Genomic DNA, 20,161 nt, shown 5'->3' on the forward strand with positions numbered 1-20,161 from the left:
AGGATAAAAACAACTGAAATATTCTTGATTGCTAAAACAAAGTAGATGCGGCAAATATCGCTCAAAGGAAGGACATGAAACTGCTACAGGAAAATACCAAAAAAAGAGAAAAAGCCACCAAAATAGGACTGCAAGACAAGAACTAAAACACTACACACAGGAAGACATAAAAAAACTCCAAATAAGTCATGGCGTGATGTGACAGGTGGTGACGGTACACCTACTTTGAGACAAGAGCTATAGTGATGCATGCTTGGTTATGCTTTAAAGTCATATCCAACAATTGCGAGAAGGACTTTTTACTGTCAATATTGGCTGCTGAGTTTCATTTTTTTAATGTTTTCTGCTGGTGGTGTGCCTGCGCATTTTTCCAATGAAAAAAATGTGAAATAAGTTTGAAAAAAAAAGTTGAAAAACACTGGTCTACATAACATGTAATGGTGGTTCATTGGTCAAAATGTTGCACAGATGATGTTTTACACATCATCATCTGACAGTCGCTTCTGGATGCGCCGTTTTGTGGGCGGGTCTTATTTAAGTGGCTCACCTTCGACAGCGTCTTCTCCCCGTCATCTTTGTTGTAGCGGTGTAGCGTGCAAGGACGGGAGTGGAAGAAGTGTCAAAAGATGGCGCTAACTGTTTTAATGACATTCAGACTTTACTTCAATCAATAACGGAGCAGCATCTCCTCATCCGGAAACAACAACAACACCCGAAATGTGTCCCGTGAAAAACCGTCCGACCGGAACTCTAATAACTAGAGTTCCTTGGGTGACTAATGTAAACTCACTACACCGGTATGTTTTAGCGCTTTCATGGCGAGTTTACTGACAGATATAAGTAAGAACTTTACACTACGAACGCGCGCAATTTTTCCAGGACTTATGCCGATCCCAAATACAGATCAGCAGGTACCAGAAGGTAAAAAAAAGTTGCTTTTGCATAATATAGGGAAACAAAACACCAGATAATATGTCTTACCTTATACACACACACCATAATAATACTCCTATGTTGAAGCACATTAAGCGGTGTGGCTTCATAGCTTACCAAAGTCCTACGAAAACATTTTGATAGATTTTTGAGAGCCGTGTGTAATGTTCTATATTTTCAATGGAACATATAAAATGTTGGTGTTGTTTACTTGAGTCATAGTGCCATCATAGTGCAGCCTACACTTATATCTTACGTTTGACTGCCATCTACTGGTCACACTTATCATTACACCATGTACCAAATAAAATAGCTTCGAGGTCGGTAAGCAAAACTAGAATCATTCCTTACATTAGGCGCACCGTGTTATAAGGCAAACTGTCGAGTTTTGAGAGAGAAAAAAGGATTTTAAGCACGGTACTGTGTTTATGAAATACAGCTCTTGTATTGGACCTGATTACAAAACACTCAATGAAGAGTACAGTACTGCAGTATATAGGAGTTTGAATCGGAAAAAACAACAATCTGGACTCACATCAGGCTCCGACGACTGAAAAGCCTCCAATTTCTCTCGAAGTCTAAAAAAACAAAAATATATAAAATTGTCAATAAACATAAGTGCACCGTCATCAATGGAAGTTAGGGTCATTGTTTTCTCAGAACATTCCATCGATCACAACTGGACTGATCGGTTTGTCTTCGAAGACGTTTCGCCTCTCATCAGGTCGTGCTCATAGTCTTAGATTGGTCTGATCTAGTCTTAGACCTGGATTGGTCCGATTTAGTCTTAGATGTAGATTGGTCCGATCTAGACCAATCTAAGTCTAAGACGAGCTTTGGCCAATCTAAGATCTAGTCTTAGACTTCAATTGGTCAGATGTAGATCAAACTAAGTCCAAGATGAGATTTGACCAATGTAAGATCGAGATCAGATCTAGACCAAACTGGACTGTTCAGTTTGACGTTTCGCCTCTCAACCAAGTAAACTTCATCCGCTCATACTCATAGAGTTAGAATGGTCAGCTCTAGACTAAACTAAGTCTACGAGTCTAGTATTAGACTTAGATTGCCAGGTCTAGACCAAACTGGACTGTTTAGTTTGCCTCTCATCAAAGTTAGCTTCATATTCATACTTAGATTGGTGAAATTCAGTCTTAGACTTAGATTGGTCAAATCTAAACCAATCTAAGTTTAAGACGAGATTTGACTAATGTAAGATTTAGTCTTAGATTGGTCAGAACCAGACCAAACTGGACTGTTCAGTTTTTGTCTCTCATCCAATTAGGCTCATAGACTTAGATTGGTAGGATCTTGTCTTAGTCTTGGATTGGTCCGATCTAGTCTTAAATTTAGATTGGTCGGATATAGACCCATCTAAGCCTAAAACAAGATTTGACCAATACTAGATCTAGTCTTGGGCTTAGATTGGTTGGCTCTAGACCAATCTAAGTCTAAAACATGATCTGACCAATACAAGATCTAGTCTTAAAATTGGTCGGATCTAGACCAATCCAAGTCCAAGACAGATTTCACCAATCTAAGATCTAGTCTTAGACTTAGATTGGAACAATCTAGACCTAACTGGACATTTCAGTTTGTCGTAAAAGACATTCCGCCACTCAAGTAGGCTGAATCTGTTCATGCTCATAGACCTGTATAGGTCAGGACTAGTCTTAGATTGGGCTAGATGTAGACCTAGACCAATATAAGTCCAAAACTAGATCTAACCAATCTAAAATGTAGTCTTAGACTTGGATCGGTCAGATCTAGACTAAACTTGACTGTTCAGTTTGTCTTAGAAGACTGTTCGCCTCTCATCCAAGTAGGCTACATAAATTCATGTTCATAGACCTGTATTTGTCAGATCTAGTCTTAGATTGGGCTAGACGTAGACCTAGTCCAAGCTAAGTCTAAAACAAGATCTGATCAGTCAGATCTAGACTATACTGGACTGTTCAGTTTGTTTTAGAAGACGGTTCGCCTCTCATCCAAGTAGGCTACATCAGTTCATGCTCATAAACCTGTATAGGTCAGATCTAGTCTTAGATTGGGCTGGATGTAGACCTAGACCAATTTAAGTCTAAAATTAGATCTGACCAATGAAAGTCAATGAACATGAACTAAAGTCTACTCGGATCAGAGGCGAAACGTCATTTACGACAAACTGAACAGTCCAGTTTGGTCTAGACCTGACAAACTAAGCCTAAGACTAGATATGACCAATCTAAAATGTAGTCTTAGACTTACATCGGTCAGATCTTGACTATACTGGACTGTTCAGTTTGTCTTAGAAGACGGTTCGCCTCTCATCCAAGTAGGCTACATCAATTCATGCTCATAGACCTGGTCAGATCTAATCTTAGACTTAGATTGGTCAAATCTAGACCAATCTGAGTCTAAGACTACATATTAGACTGGTCAGATCTAGACCAATCGGAGTCTAAAACTTGATGTGACCAATGAAAGTCTATGAACATGAACTAAAGCCTACTCGGATGAGAGGCGAAACATCATTTAAGACAAACTGAACAGTCCAATTTGGTCTAGACCTGACAATCTAAGTCTAAGACTAGATCTGACCAATCTAAAATGTAGTCTTAGACTTAGATCGGTCAGATCTTGACCATACTGGACTGTTCAGTTTTTCATAGAAGACGGTTCGCCTCTCATCCAAGTAGCCTACATCAATTCATGCTCATAGACCTGGTCAGATCTAATCTTAGACTTAGATTAGTCAGATCTAGACCAATCTGAGTCTAAGACTACATATTATACTGGTCAGATCTAGACTAATCTGAGTCTAAAACTAGAACTGACCAATGAAAGTCTATGAACACGAACTAAAGCCTACTCGGAGGAGAGGCGAAACATCATTTAAGACAAACTGAACAGTCCAGTGTGGTCTAGACCTGACAATCTAAGACTAAAACTAAATCTGACCAATCTAAAATGTAGTCTTAGACTTACATCGGTCAGATTTAAACTATACAGGACTGTTCAGTATGTCTTAGAAGACGGTTCGCCTCTCATCCAAGTAGGCTACATCAATTCATGCTCATAGACCTGGTCAGATCTAATCTCAGACTTAGATTGGTCAGATCTAGACCAATCTGAGTCTAAGACTACATACTAGACTGGTCAGATCTAGACCAATCTGAGTCTAAAACTAGATGTGAACAATGAAAGTCTATGAACATGAACTAAAGTCTACTAAATAAAGACTAAATATAGGACTGGTTAGATCTAGACCAATCTGAGGCTAAGACTACATACTAGACTGGTCAGATCTAGACCAATCTGAGTCTAAAACTAGATCTGACCAATGAAAGTCTATGAATATGAACTAAAGTCTACTTGGAGTAGAGGCGAAACGTTGTTTAAGACAAACTGAACAGTCCAGTTTGGTCTAGACCTGACAATCTAAGACTAAGACTAGATCTGACCAATCTAAAATGTAGTCTTAGACTTACATCGGTCAGTTTGTCTTAGAAGACGGTTCGCCTCTCATCCAAGTAGGCTACATCAATTCATGCTCATAGACCTGTTCAGATCTAATCTTAGATTTATATTGGTAAAATTTAGACCAATCTGAGTCCAAGACTAAATATAGGACTGGTTAGGTCTAGACCAATCTGAATCTAAAACTAGATCTGACCAATGAAAGTCTATGAACATGAACTAAAGCCTACTCGGATGAGAGGCGAAACGTCATTTAAGACAAACTGAACAGTCCAGTTTGGTCTAGACCTGACAAACTAAGTCTAAGACTAGATCTGACCAATCTAAAATGTAGTCTTAGACTTACTTCGGTCAGATCTTGACTATACTGGACTGTTCAGTTTGTCTTAGAAGACGGTTCGCCTCTCATCCAAGTAGGCTACATCAATTCATGCTCATAGGCCTGGTGAGATCTAATCTTAGTCCAAGACTAAATATAGGACTGGTTAGATCTAGACCAATCTGAGTCTAAAACTAGATGTGACCAATGAAAGTCTATGAATATGAACTAAAGTCTACTTGGACGAGAGGTGAAACGTGGTTTAAGACAAACCGAACAGTCCAGTTGCGACCGATTGAACGCCCTGAGAACAAGAGCCCCAAACAAAGTAAGATACTATGAAAGTACTCTTGGAGACCTTTTCATTTCCTCCTCCCTCTCCTTCATTCGGCTCTCCAAGCGGCACGCCGTTTCCCTGAGAGAGGCCACTTCCAGTTTGAGAGCGGAGCGATCGTCGGTCAGCTCCACCACGCGGGACAGCAGAGCCTTGCGGGCGGCGTCTGCCAACTCACTGGAAAGGAGAGTGAAAGTCCTTGAAAGAAGTGTGGTTCCTGTGGACATCTGACCTGAGTGACATGCAGGACTCACTGGGTGACTTTCAGTTCCTCGTACTGAGAAAGAACCTCCTCAAACTCTTCGCTACTGCCTGAATGTGGGGTTCAAACACTTGATATTACTGCATTGTACTGCATATGCATGACAAGTCATAAGTACAAATATTGTTGAGGTCTGCCGGTACCTCTGACGCTAGCACCTTGGTCAACACTCTCCACAAAATCCTGACTCAGCTCCGACAGCTCAGAAAAAACGGAGTCAGTGTTGCGTTGCTCCCACTCCATGCTGTCTTCCTCCAGCTCCTCTTCCTCCTCCTCTTCTTGTCCTTCCTGCTTCTCTTCACATCTTCCTTCAACTTCCACCCTCCCGTCCTTCAGCTCATCCTCCAAGCTGGTGTCAGACTCTTCCGTTTTGGGTCTTGCCAGAGTGCTGACGATGGACAAAGTGAAATGAAAAACATTACATTAATAAAATATAAAGAATAATAATATGGTTTTACACCGGGGGTTCTTAAACTTTTTGACCTCGGGGCCCAACTTTTGCACTACACAGGGGACCATTCAAATATTAAAGGCCTACTGAAAGCCACTACTACCGACCACGCAGTCTGATAGTTTATATATCAATGATGAAATCTTAACATTGCAACACATGCCAATACGGCCGGGTTAACTTATAAAGTGCAATTTTAAATTTCCAGGCAAACTTCCGGCTGAAAACGTTCCGATATGATGACGTTTGCGCGTGACGTCAACAGTGGAAGCGGAAGTATTCGGAGCCCATTGAATCCAATACAAAAAGCTCTGTTTTAATTTCAAAATTCCACAGTATTCTGGACATCTGTGTTGGTGAATCTTTTGCAATTTGTTTAATGAACAATGGAGACTGCAAAGAAGAAAGCTGTAGGTGGGATCGGTGTATTAGCGGCGGACTACAGCAACACAACCAGGAGCACTTTGAGGATAGCAGACGCGCTAGCCGAACGACCTCACCTTGACTTCCTCCGTCTCCGGGCCGCCGACCGCATCGGTGATCGGGTGAAGTCCTCCGTCGTACCGTCGATCGCTGGAACGCAGGTGAGCACGGGTCGTGATGAGCAGATGAGAGCTGGCGTAAGTGCAGAGCTAATGTTTTTAGCATAGCTCTGTCGAGGTTCCGTAGCTAAGTTAGCTTCAATGGCGTCGTTAGCAACAGCATTATTAAGCTTCACCAAGCTGGAAAGCATTAACCGTGTAGTTACATGTCCAGAGTTTGGTAGTATTGTTGATCTTCTGTCTATCCTTCCAGTCAGGGACTTATTTGTTTTGTTTCTATATGCAGTAAAGCCCGATGCTATCACGTTAGCTCAGTAGCTAAAGAGCTTCACCGATGTATTGTCGTGGAGATAAAAGTCACTGTGAATGTCCATTTCGCGTTCTCGACTCTCATTTTCAAGAGGATATAGTATCCGAGGTGGTTTAAAATACAAATCCGTGATCCACAATAGAAAAAGGAGAGAGTGTGGAATCCAATGAGCCCTTGTACCTAAGTTACGGTCAGAGCAAAAAAAGATACGTCCTGCACTGCACTCTAATCCTTCACTCTCACGTTCCTCATCCACAAATCTTTCATCCTCGCTCAAATTAATGGGGTAATCGTCGCTTTCTCGGTCCGAATCTCTCTCCCTGCTGGTGTAAACAATAGGAAAATATGAGCAGCCCTTCCTCCGGTGACGTCACGCTACTTCCGGTAGGGGCAAGGCTTTTTTTTATCAGAGACCAAAAGTTGCGAACTTTATCGTCGTTGTTCAATACTAAATCCTTTCATCAAAAATATGGCAATATCACGAAATGATCAAGTATGACACAAAGAATGGATCTGCTATCCCCGTCTAAATAAAAAAAATTCATTTCAGTAGGACTTTAACATGTATTCTTACTCTTGATTTTAATCACATTCAATAATTATATCTAAGCTATTTACAGTTTAATAAGATACACTTTGTCAAATGATATGAAATCACAAATATTAGTATCAAGGCTTAAGTCAGGCTGATTACAAAATTAAATGCAAAAAAATATATACCGTATTTTCCGGACCATTGGGCGCATTGCCGATGAACGGTCTATTTTTGATCTTTTTCATATATAAGGCGCACCGGATTATAAGGCGCATTAAAGGAGTCATATTATTATAATTTTTTTCTAAATATAAAAGACTTCCTTGTGGTCTACATAATATGTAATGGTGGTTCTTTGCTCAAAATGTTTTACAGATCATCTTCAAGCCGCTTTCCAACAGTCGCTTCCGAATGCGCCATTTTGCGGGCGCTCTTATTTACGTGGCTCACCTTCGATAGCGTCTTCTCCCCGTCATCTTTGTTGTAGCGGTGTAGCGTGGAAGAAGTGTCAAAAGATGGAGCTAACTGTTTAAATGACATTCAGACTTTACTTCAATCAATAACGGAGCAGTTTGGATCACTTCCTTGGGTGAATAATGTAAACTCACTACACCGGTATGTTTTAGCGCTTTCGTGGCGACTTTACTGACAGATATAAGTAAGAACTTTACACTACTTTATATCAGAAATGGCAACAGTGGAGGATGAATGTCACGTAACAAGAAGATCGACTACGGGGTCGGCACGGACTACAAAGGCGGACACGTGCAATTTTTCAGGATTCATGCAGATCCCAAATGCAGATCTGCAGGTACCACAAGGTAAGAAAAGTTGCTTTTGCATAATATTGTAAAACAAAACGCCAGATAATATGTCTTACCTTATACAGACACCATAATAATACTCCTATGTTGATGCACGTCAAGGGGTGTGGCTTCATAGCTTACCAAAGTCCTACTAAAACATGTTGATAGATTTTAGAGCGCCGTGTGTAATGTTCTATATTTTCAATGGAACATATAAAATGTTGGTGTTGTTTACTTGAGTCATAGTGCCATCATAGTGCAGACTACACTTATCTCTTATGTTTGACTGCCATCTACTGGTCACACTTATCATTACACCATGTACCAGATAAAATAACTTCGAGGTGGGTAAGCTCAACCAAACTTATTCTTACATTAGGCGCACTGTCGAGTTTTGAGGGGGAAAAAAAAGGATTTTAAGTACGCCTTATAGTCCGGAAAATACAGTACTGCAAAACAAGGTTAATTTGTGTTTTTAATACAGAATCTTTTTTTGACACTGAATTTATGCAACTGATTTTTTTGCGTTTGAATTTTGTGAACTGAATTTCTTTACATCAAAATGATGCTGACAACGTCATTGAAGATTGCATGGCCTATAAAACGTAGCGCTGCATAACCTGCCTCTTTTTAAGACCCGTGTCACGTGACAGCAACTTTGACACCTTATTGGCTGGTTCTGAGACAGGATCAATTACTTCAGTTTTTAGTTTACCACAAGTGGGTCTTAAGTTTTAAAGAACAAATATTTTTGCACTGAATTTTTTTTAAATTAATTAAAACAACAAATATTAAAAGTTAAAGTTAAAGTACCAATGATTGTCACACACACACTAGGTGTGGCGAAATTATTTAGTTCAAATAACCCAAATGAAATAATTTAGTTAAAATTGCGACCCCAAAAGGGACAAGCTGTAAAAAATGGATGGATGGATGGAAGATTTTGATAAACTGAAATTAATGAATCGGAAAACCTATACAAATTAATCAAAACATTTTTAAGTTGAGTTTTAAAGCAACAAATGTTTTTCTGCACAGAACGTTTTTTATACTGAATTTTTTAAAACACCAAAATATCAAACACAGAAATTTGGCTCACAAATTTTTATTCAATGAAATTGTCAGCGTAATTTGATGTAAAAAAAAATTCAACTCACAAAAGTAAAACGCAAAAAATTTAGTTCCATAAATTCAGTGTCCAGAAAAAGCTTTTGTAATAAAGACACAAATTAACCTACGAAGGAGGGACTCATTAAAAGTGATTAAAAAAATACATTTACATACAATTACACAATGCTAAAATAAATAAATTCTAACTATTATAATAATAAATATGTTTCTTAACAAAATTTTTAATAAAATTCAAGTGTAAATGAAACAGCTTAAATAATTTAGTCATAATTTTTTGCGCTTAAAAAACTTCTTGATTTCTTCTGTTTGTTGGATATTGTCATTACTGCCACAAGTGGTGGAAAAGTTTATTACAACTCAGTACCACTGCGGCCCATACGGACCACAGCTGAGAAACCCGTACTTTTTGGCGGTGCTCACAATAGTTAAAAAACACTGTTTTAGATGATTTACCTGGCTATATCCAAGGAGCCATGGAACTCTCTTAGCTCAGGAGTGGAGCTTATGATGTCCTTGACAAACTGATCCGAGGCCGCCTTCATGATTACATCCATTGCCTTTTCCTCCGTTGCTTCTACCACCTCCAAACATGGCGGACCAGAGTTTGCAAGTGGCCTCTGTCAAAAGCAAAAAGAAAACAACTATTTAAATTAGGAATATTAATTAATTGATTTCAACAAAAACAAATGAACACAAGACACAAAGGCGTCGTGTCAGTTTACCTTGTCGTGCACGGAAGGTTCTTGGCTTGGGGGGAAGTCAGCACTTTTGTGTCGCGTGTGATCCCTAAATGTGTCAAAGAGTTAAGAATCAGCTTGTGTAACATCATTCATGACCACAGCGGGAACCTTGGACTGTTGTTTAGGATTTAAAAACCCAACACAACTCTCATTTTCACTTGTCAACAATGTGCTGATACTGCGCTCCAACAAGAACACACAAGTAGAGATCGATTGATTATATTAATGTAGGAATGTCCAAGCATTCACACTGATAAGATTCTACACCAGAAAGTCATCTATTATTGTGATTATTATATGTGTGAATTTCCAAACATTCACACATATAATATTCTACAGCGGAAAGTAATCTATTATTATTATTATTATTATTTTTATACTGTATGTGTGAATGTTTGGACATTCACACATATAAGATTCTACACCAGAAAGTAATCTGTTTATTATTATTATTAATATATGTGTGAATGTCCAGACTATCAAACATATACGATTCTACACCAGAAAGTAATGTATTTATTATTAGTATTATCATTATTATATGTGTGAATGTCCAGACTATAACACATATAAGATTCTACACCAGAAAGTAATCTATTTATTATTAGTATTTTCATTATTATGTGTGAATGTCCAGACTATCACACATATAAAATTCTACACCAGAAAGTAATCTATTTATTATTAGTATTATCATATGTGTGAATGTCTAAACATTCACACACATAAGATTCTACACCAGAAAGTAATGTATTGATTATTATTATTATTATTATTATTATTATATGTGTGAATGTCCAAACATTCACACATATAAGATTCTACACCAGAAAGTCAAATATTTATTATTATTATTATTATTATTATTATGTGTGAATGTCCACACATTCACACACATAAGATTCTACACCAGAAAGTCATCTATTTATTATTATGGTTATTATGTGTGAATGTCCAGACATTCACACATATAAGATTCGACACCAGAAATTAATCTATTCATCATTATATGTGTGAATGTCCAAACATTCACACATATAAGATTCTACACCAAAAAAGCATCTATTTATTACTATCATTATACAGTATGTGTGAATGTCCAGACATTCACACATAAGGTTCTACATCAGAAATTAATCTATTTATTATTATTATTATTATTATTATATGTGGATGTCCAGACATTCACACATATAAGATTCTACACCAGCAAGTAATCTATTTATTATTATTAGGTGTGAATGTCCAAACATTCACACATATAATATTCTACACCAGAAATGCATCTAGTTATTATTATTATTATGATTATTATATGTGTGAATGTCCAAACATTCACACATATAAGATTCTACACCAGAAAGTCACATATGTATTATTGTTATTATTATTATTATTATTATTATTATTATTATTATTATTATTATTATTATGTGTGAATGTCCAAACATTCACACACATAAGGTTATACACCAGGGAGTCATTTATTTATTATTATGGTTAATATGTGTGAATGTCCAGACATTCATACATAAGATTCTACACCAGGAAGTCATCTAATTATTATGATTATTATATGTGTGAATGTCCAAACATTCACACATATAAGATTCGACACCAGAAATTAATCTATTCATCATTATATGTGTGAATGTCCAAACATTCACACATATAAGATTTTTCACCAAAAAATCATCTATTTATTATTATCATTATTCATTTACACATATAATAATTATAATAACAATAATAAGTACATTACTTTCTGGTGTAAAATCTTATATGTGTGAATGTCTGTACATTCACAGATAAGGTTCTACACCAGAAATTAATCTATTTATTATTATTATTATTATTATTAAGTGTGGATGTCCAGACATTCACACATATAAGATTCTACACCAGCAAGTCATCTATTTATTATTATTATGTGTGAATGTCCAAACATTCACACACATAAGATTCTACACTAGAAAGTCATCTATTTATTATTACGGTTATTATGTGTGAATGTCCAGACATTCACACATAAGATTCTACACCAGGAAGTCATCTAATTATTATGATTATTATGTGTGAACGTCCAAACATTCACACATATAAGATTCAACACCAGAAATTAATCTATTCATCATTATATGTGTGAATGTCCAGACATTCCACATCATAAGATTCTACACCAGAAATTAATCTATTTATTATTATTATATGTGTGGATGTCCAAACATTCACACATTATAAGATTCTACACCAGAAAGTCATCTATCTATTATTATTATTATTATATGTGTGAATGTCCAAACATTCACACATTATAAGATTCTACACCAGAAAGTCATCCATCTATTATTATTATTATGATTATTATATGTGTGAATGTCCAAACATTCACACATATAAGATTCTACACAGAAAGTAATCTATTTAATATTATTATTGTGTGTGAATGTCCAAACATTCACACATATAAGATTCTACACAGAAAGTAATCTATTTAATATTATTATTGTGTGTGAATGTCCAAACATTCACACATATAAGATTCTACACAGAAAGTCATCTATTTATTATTATTATTGTGTGTGAATGTTTGCACATTCACACACATAAGATTCTACACCAGAAATTAATCTATTTATTATTATTATTATTATGATTATTATATGTGTGGATGTCCAAACATTCACACATATAAGATTCTACACCAGAAAGTCATCTATCTATTATTATTATGATTATTATATGTGTGAATGTCCAAACATTCACACATATAAGATTCTACACCAGAAAGTCATCTATTTATTATTATTATTATTATCCATCCATCCATCCATCCATCCCCTTTTGGGGTCGCGGGGGGTCGCTGGAGTCTATTATTATTATTATAATTATATGTGTGAATGTCCAAACATTCACACATATAAGATTCTACACCAGAAAGTCATCTATTTATTATTATTACTATGATGATCATTATATGTGTGAATGTCTGGACATGACCAAATATTGGCCTCCTTGACTACTAATAAAAAACATATCTGTCGATCTCTACACACAAGACTAAAACTAAAGTACAACCTCAGGGCTGAATCGCTTTCCGAGTGTTTCTTCTTTTCCATCAGCTCCCGGAAGGAGTGCACCGTCTAAAGGAGAGGATGAATGGAGAGCGAGAAAACACAAGACATGATAGTGACGCTGGACCGTGTCGGACCTTGTTGTGGGTGTGCCTCAGCGTGCTCAGCTCCCGGCTCAGGGCCGACTTCTGCTCCTCCAAGGCCACCACTGTGACACAGCAACACAACCGTGGCTTGATTATCGCTATGCAACATGCAACTGATAGAGTTCATGGAAGCCTTTAGCTGGGAAAAATAGGGCTTAATGATTAATACCTTATTTTCCGGACTATAAGGCGCATTTTTTCCCCCTCAAAACTCGACAGTACGCCTTATAACCCGGTGCGCCTGATGTAAGGAATAATTCTGGCTTTGCTTACCTATTTCATTTGGTACATGATGTAATGATAAGTGGGATCAGTAAATGGCAGTCAAACAAAAGAGATAAGCGTAGACTGCACTATGATGGCAACATGACTCAAGTAAACAACCCCCAACATTTTATGCATGCACATTCAGATAAATTCTTCAAAATTACAATAAAAAAAAATGTGGTCGGGGGCCGGCCTATATATATATATATATATATATATATATATATATATATATATATATATATATATATATATATATATATATATATATATATATATATATATAGGGCTGCAACAACTAATCGGTTAAATTGATTATAAAAATAGTTGGCGATTAATTTAGTCATCGATTCGTTGGATCTATGCGCATGCGCAGAGGCAATATATATATTTTTATTTTTTATAAACCTTTATTTATAACTGCAACATGTACAAACAGCTGGGAAACAATAATCAAAATAAGTATGGTGCCAGTATGCTGGTTTTTTTCAATAAAATACTGGAAAGGACAGAAATGTAGTTTGTCTCTTTTATCCGATTATTAATTGATTAATCGAAGTAATAATCGACAGATTAATCGATTATCAAATTAGTCGTTAGTTGCAGCCTAATATATATATATATATATATATACACACACACACATATACATATATATACACACATATATATATATATATATATATATATATATATATATATATATATATATATATATATATATATATATATATATATATATATACACACACACACATATACATATATATACACACATATGTATATATATATATATATATATATATATATATATATATATATATATATATATATATATATATATATATATATATATATATACAGTGTTTCCCACACATTCATTTATTTGCGGCGGCCCGCCACGAAGGAATAACGTCCGCCACAAATAACAAAACATTTTTTTTTTTTTTTTTTTTTTTGTGTCCTGTCCAGCTTCTCAGGAAAATCATATAGTTGATGTAGATGCCCATATAGGCTGTTCAGATTTACTTTACAAAAGAGAAGTGTAGGATACTTCTCTTGTTGCCTTATTTGTATGGGACCACTACTGTTTTCTGTTTATTTGTTACTGACTGTGGCAGGACACCTCTGCCTCTGTTTCACTTTATGTTGCTGGTAAATAATATGGTTGTAGTAGTAGGCTAAAGTTAAATGATTTAGTATGCACTAATTAAAGGGGCAGAGCTTTAAGAGACATTTTAGCTTTTATATTTTATAAAGATATATTTTTTGTAAGAACCACAATTAATAAATATATTTCAGTGAATAACTTATTGTTCAAATCTGTATATAAATATGTACATAAAGTGTTGTAATTATATTGTAAAATGGATGGATGGATGGATGTTTAAAACAAAACTGTTATTATTAATTAGTAAGTATACATTTTTTGAGCCTTTTTAGAGAAAATCATATCATTGTAGTAAATTATGCAAATGACTCGATGATGTCATGGTGACCACGCCCATAGCCACGCCCACACCGCCACAGGTATCTTGGCAGTTTATGGGAAACACTGATATATATATATATATATATACCGTAATTTCCGGACTATAAGCCGCTACTTTTTCCCCTCGTTCTGGTCCCTGCGGCTTATACAAGGGTGCGGCTTATATACGGCCTGTTCTTCTCCGACACCGACGAAGAGGATTTCGGTGGTTTAAGTACACAGGAGGAAGACGATGACACAATGATTAAAGACTGACTTTTCATATACCGGTAGGCTGGTTATTTTGATAACGTACAGGCGAGCACTTTGTATTACTTTGCACCGTTGTATTATTTGTACAAAGCTCCTTAGGGAGGTTGGAGTCAGGGGGCAGGCTCACAGACAGGCCATTAAAGAGCTGGCCAACACAGCAGAGAGGACGAGCCATTGGTTGTGGTTGAGGAGGAGTGACACCAGCTGGGCTGCTAAGGCTAACACCTAATGGGACACACACACCCAGGGATTTGATCACCCTGGGGTGGGCCCTTCCTCAGCAGAGGGTGTCTTGTGGTAAGCCGGGCCGAAACACCCCGTGACGCTGGGGCACACAACTGAAGATGTGTCCCAATGGTGGAAAAGCCTCCCAGCAGTGTCACCTAGCCTCACTTAGGTATGCGGTCAGGTGCAAGCCTGGCTCAGGGAGGAGGACGCCCCTGCCATGCAGAGTCCCCAGGGATTGTACCAACTAGTCCTTTCAACAAATTATGTACTCTGCATGAATGCTGTTCGCCATGTCAAAGATATGAAAGTTTGATTGAATGATTGAAAGATTTATTGTTAATAAATGGGACGCTTTGCGTTCCCAAACAGTCATCTCTGTCCCGACAATCCCCTCCGTGGTAGCAGGAACCCCTATATACTACGCTAATTACACATCAAAACCCTGCGGCTTATAGTCGGGTGCGGCTTATATATGGAGCAATCTGTATTTTCCCCTAAATTTAGCTGGTGCGGCTTATAGTCAGGTGCGGCTTATAGTCCGGAAATTACGGTACATATATATATATATATACATATATATGTATATATATATAATTGACTGAAAGAGCACGCACTTGGCTCGATGATGTCATGTTATCGATGGGAAAATGCAAGAAATGTAATGCCGAGCGCATATCATTATGTCAAGATAATGGCACTAGCATTTACTTCATTTAAGAATATTTTTCAACATATTGAGAAAAAAGGTCTCACATTTGTTTTTTCTACCAAGAAAAGTGCACTTGTTATTAGTGAGAAAATACTTATTTTAAAGGCCTACTGAAAGCCACTACTACCAACCACGCAGTCTGATAGTTTATATATCAATGATGAAATCTTAACATTGCAACACATGCCAATACGGCCGGGTTAGATTAGTAAAGTGCAATTTTAAATTTTCCGCGAAATATCCTGCTGAAAACCTCTCGGTATGATGACGTTTGCGCGTGACGTCACGGATTGTAGCGGACATTTTGGGACAGCATTGTGGCCAGCTATTAAGTCGTCTGTTTTCATTGCAAAATTCCACAGTATTCTGGACATCTGTGTTGGTTGTGTTTAATGAACAATGGAGATAGCAAAGAAGAAAGCTGTAGGTGGGAAGCGGTGTATTAGCGGCCGGCTGCAGCAACACAAACACGTAGCGGCTACGTCGTAGCCGGTGTTTCATTGTTTACATTCCCGAACGATGACAGTCAAGCTTTACCATTGGCCTGTGGAGAACTGGGACAACATAGACTCTTACCAGCAGGACTTTGAGTTGGATACGCGCTACCGTGAGTACGCAGCTGCGGCTTACAAACATTTGATCGCTTGCCCGTACGTGCGTGCCGCTATGTGCATGTCACGTACGTAACTTTGGGGAAATATATGTGCTGTATGAACTTTGGGGAGGTGAACGGTACTTTGGGCTGTGGGATTAAGTGTGTTGTGCGGGTGTTTGATTTGTATTGGCGGGTTATATGGACGGGACGGGGGAGGTGTTTGTTATGCGGGATTAATTTGTGGCATATTAAATATAAGCCTGGTTGTGTTGTGGCTAATAGAGTATATATATGTCTTGTGTTTATTTACTGTTGTAGTCATTCCCAGCTGAATATCAGGTCCCACCCGCCTCTCACAGCATCTTCTCTATCTGAATCGCTTCCACTGCCCTCTAGTCCTTCACTCTCACTTTCCTCATCCACAAATCTTTCATCCTCGCTCAAATTAATGGGGAAATCGTCGCTTTCTCGGTCCGAATCGCTCTCGCTGCTGGTGGCCATGATTGAAAACAATGTGCAGATGTGAGGAGCTCCACAACCTGTGACGTCACGCTACTTCCGGTACAGGAAAGGCTTTTTTATCAGCGACCAAAAGTGGCGAACTTTATCGTCGATGTTCTCTACTAAATCCTTTCATCAAAAATATGGCAATATCGCGAAATGATCAAGTATGACATAGAATGGACCTGCTATCCCCGTTTAAATAAGAAAATCTCATTTCAGTAGGCCTTTAAAGGCCTACTGAAACCCACTACTACCGACCACGCAGTCTGATAGTTTATATATCAATGATGAAATCTTAACATTATAACACATGCCAATACGGCCGGGTTAACTTATAAAGTGACATTTTAAATTTGCCGCTAAACTTCCGGTTCGAAACGCCTCTGAGGATGACGTATGCGCGTGACGTAGACCGGCGAACACGGGTATGCCTTCCACATTGAAGCCAATACGAAAAAGCTCTGTTTTCATTTCATAATTCCACAGTATTCTGGACATCTGTGTTCGTGAATCTGTTGCAATCATGTTCATTGCACTATGGAGAAGGAAGCTGAGCAAGCAAAGAAGAAAGTTGTCGGTGCGAAATGGACGTATTTTTCGAACGTAGTCAGCAACAACAGTACACAGCCGGCGCTTCTTTGTTTACATTCCCGGAAGATGCAGTCAAGATGGAAGAACTCGGATAACAGAGACTCTAACCAGGAGGACTTTTGACTTCGATACACAGACGCCTGTAGAGAACTGGGACAACACAGACTCTTACCAGGATTACTTTGATTTGGATGACAAAGACGCAGACGTGCTACTGTGAGTATGCAGCTTTGGCTTCTAAACATTTGATCGCTTGACCGTATGTGCGCAACTTTTTTTTGCGTATGTACGTAACTTTTTAAAAATATATAAGCTTTATGAACCTTGGGTTAGGTGAACGGTCTTTTGGGCTGAGTGATTGTGTGTGTTGATCAGGTGTTTGAATTGTATTGGCGTGTTCTATGGAGCTAGGAGCTAGCAGAGGAGCTAGGAGCTAGCGTAACAAACACGCAGGTGTTTTTATGCAGGATTAATTTGTGGCATATTAAATATAAGCCTGGTTGTGTTGTGGCTAATAGAGTATATATATGTCTTGTGTTTATTTACTGTTGTAGTCATTCCCAGCTGAATATCAGGTCACCCCCGGCTCTCACAGCATCTTCCCTATCTGAATAGCTTCAACTCCCCACTAGTCCTTCACTTGCACTTTACTCATCCACAAATCTTTCATCCTCGCTCAAATTAATGGGGAAATTGTCGCTTTCTCGGTCCGAATCTCTCTCACTTCATGCGGCCATCATTGTAAACAATAGGGAACTTTGCGTATATGTTCAACTGACTACGTCACGCTACTTCCGGTAGGGGCAAGCCTTTTTTTTTTTATCAGATACCAAAAGTTGCAATCTTTATCGTCGTCGTTCTATACTAAATCCTTTCAGCAAAAATATGGCAATATCGCGAAATGATCAAGTATGACACATAGAATAGATCTGCTATCCCCGTTTAAATAAAAAAAATTCATTTCAGTAGGCCTTTAAGGTATTTTGGGGTTCATTGAGGTTAGCTAATTTGACTTGTTTTGGAAAGTCTTGACAAGCCAAATGTTCTTGTTCTATTGGCAGATCATTTTGCTTAGTTCAAATAAAATACCCCTCATTTTTGTTTTGTTTTTTCTTGTTTTTGAACACTGACTTTTTGCGGTGTGAGGTTATCAATGAAATACTCACATTGATCTGCTTGCTCCCTGGCTTTCTTCTCAAAGTGTCTCTCCCGGCGTTCTCGCTCCTTCTCCCTCCCTCTCATGGCTCTCCTTTCCTGCTCTATTTGGTCGTCCAGCTCCAAACACCTCTGGGTGCGGAAACGAAGGCGAGATTCAAACTCGGGCATTTCAAAGCGGGATGGAAAGCGAGCCGCACCTCCTGGCTTTCTTTCCTCACGGCCTTCTCAAGATGGTATCGCTCCAGCAGCCGCTCTCTTTCGGCTCGCTCCCTCTCCGCCTCCTCTTCCCGCTCCCTCAGCTGAGCCTTGCAGCCTGCCAGCCCCTCCAGGACCCACACAAATATCGGCACCAGGGACTCCACCACGCCTTCACCGTGCGTCTCGATGACGGTCTGCCATGGAATAAAGTCCTCAGTTTAGATCAGGGATGTCAAAGTGGTGTTCATTGAGGGCCACACGGGTGCCAATAGAGGGCCACTTGTAACAGCGAGTAATGTATGGATTTGTCTCTGGATTTCATTATTAATTATACCAATTGTAGACTGTCCATTTTACAGTAAAAACTTTACTTTTACAAAATGTCACTGTAAAATATAGTGTTTTGTTTTACAATATTTTGCGGTAAATGGAAAAACAGTGGGGGGGTTTTTACGAAAAAAGCTGGCATCTTAGTTGCCAGAATTTTGGTGTTAAATTGACATTGTGTCAGAATAATTGTATATATTTTTTATTTTATTTATTTATTTATTTATTTTTTAAATTTATTTATTATTTATAATAATTGTATATAAGTTGTCACACAATTTGTTTGCTTGCAGTTCAGGTTGCCCTGCGTGAAAACCGGTTGCCCTGGTTACGATCCACTGGTGCTTACAAAGCTGTCTTTGATCTTATCAAGCAAAAGGCAGCTTGTAAAACCTCCACTGTGTGCGATGGAATGCGCCGTAGAGGTGTCGGTTTCTCAGATCTGGACAGCCACGGGACCCGAAATCTACGAGGAGAGAGAGGGGCCAAACCCGACACCGCTCCAAGCACCTTTTGTTTTAACTGTTTATGACCCAGTGCAGCTGCTGCATAATGTGACCCAACCCCTTAGAAGCAGCTGCAGCTATGTAATCAGGGAATACCCAAATAAATGGGGAGGCGTGGAACTTTTTTCCTCGGAGCGTGGGGCCACACTGTACGAGGGTGCAGGTCCACACGCTCTCCTCATGAGCTGAATTGAATCCTGTCTCTGTTTGATTCCTTGCTTCTTGTCCTGTTTGATAGATAGTTCGGTGTTTGAACCTGACACATTGGTTTTTACAACATGATTTGTTTATA

General features: G+C 38.2%; 1 protein-coding gene across 2 annotated transcripts in view; it reads right to left on the reverse strand.

The window, feature by feature from the left end:
• si:dkey-17m8.1 (C-Jun-amino-terminal kinase-interacting protein 4) overlaps positions 1-20,161 on the reverse strand; it is an 81,760-nt gene that overhangs the window by 52,295 nt on the left and 9,304 nt on the right. For both annotated transcript variants that reach the window (XM_062062540.1, XM_062062539.1), the window contains exons 3-12: positions 19,036-19,230; positions 18,847-18,967; positions 13,034-13,104; positions 12,901-12,965; positions 9,805-9,868; positions 9,536-9,699; positions 5,451-5,695; positions 5,300-5,357; positions 5,070-5,222; positions 1,469-1,511 (exon numbers count right to left, since the gene is read on the reverse strand). In XM_062062540.1, the coding sequence (XP_061918524.1) occupies positions 1,469-1,511; positions 5,070-5,222; positions 5,300-5,357; positions 5,451-5,695; positions 9,536-9,699; positions 9,805-9,868; positions 12,901-12,965; positions 13,034-13,104; positions 18,847-18,967; positions 19,036-19,230 (1,179 nt within the window). The remainder of the gene's footprint in view (positions 1-1,468; positions 1,512-5,069; positions 5,223-5,299; positions 5,358-5,450; positions 5,696-9,535; positions 9,700-9,804; positions 9,869-12,900; positions 12,966-13,033; positions 13,105-18,846; positions 18,968-19,035; positions 19,231-20,161) is intronic.

The sequence above is a fragment of the Entelurus aequoreus genome, linkage group LG11 (genome assembly GCF_033978785.1).
Source record: "Entelurus aequoreus isolate RoL-2023_Sb linkage group LG11, RoL_Eaeq_v1.1, whole genome shotgun sequence".
Taxonomy (NCBI): Eukaryota; Metazoa; Chordata; class Actinopteri; order Syngnathiformes; family Syngnathidae; genus Entelurus; species Entelurus aequoreus.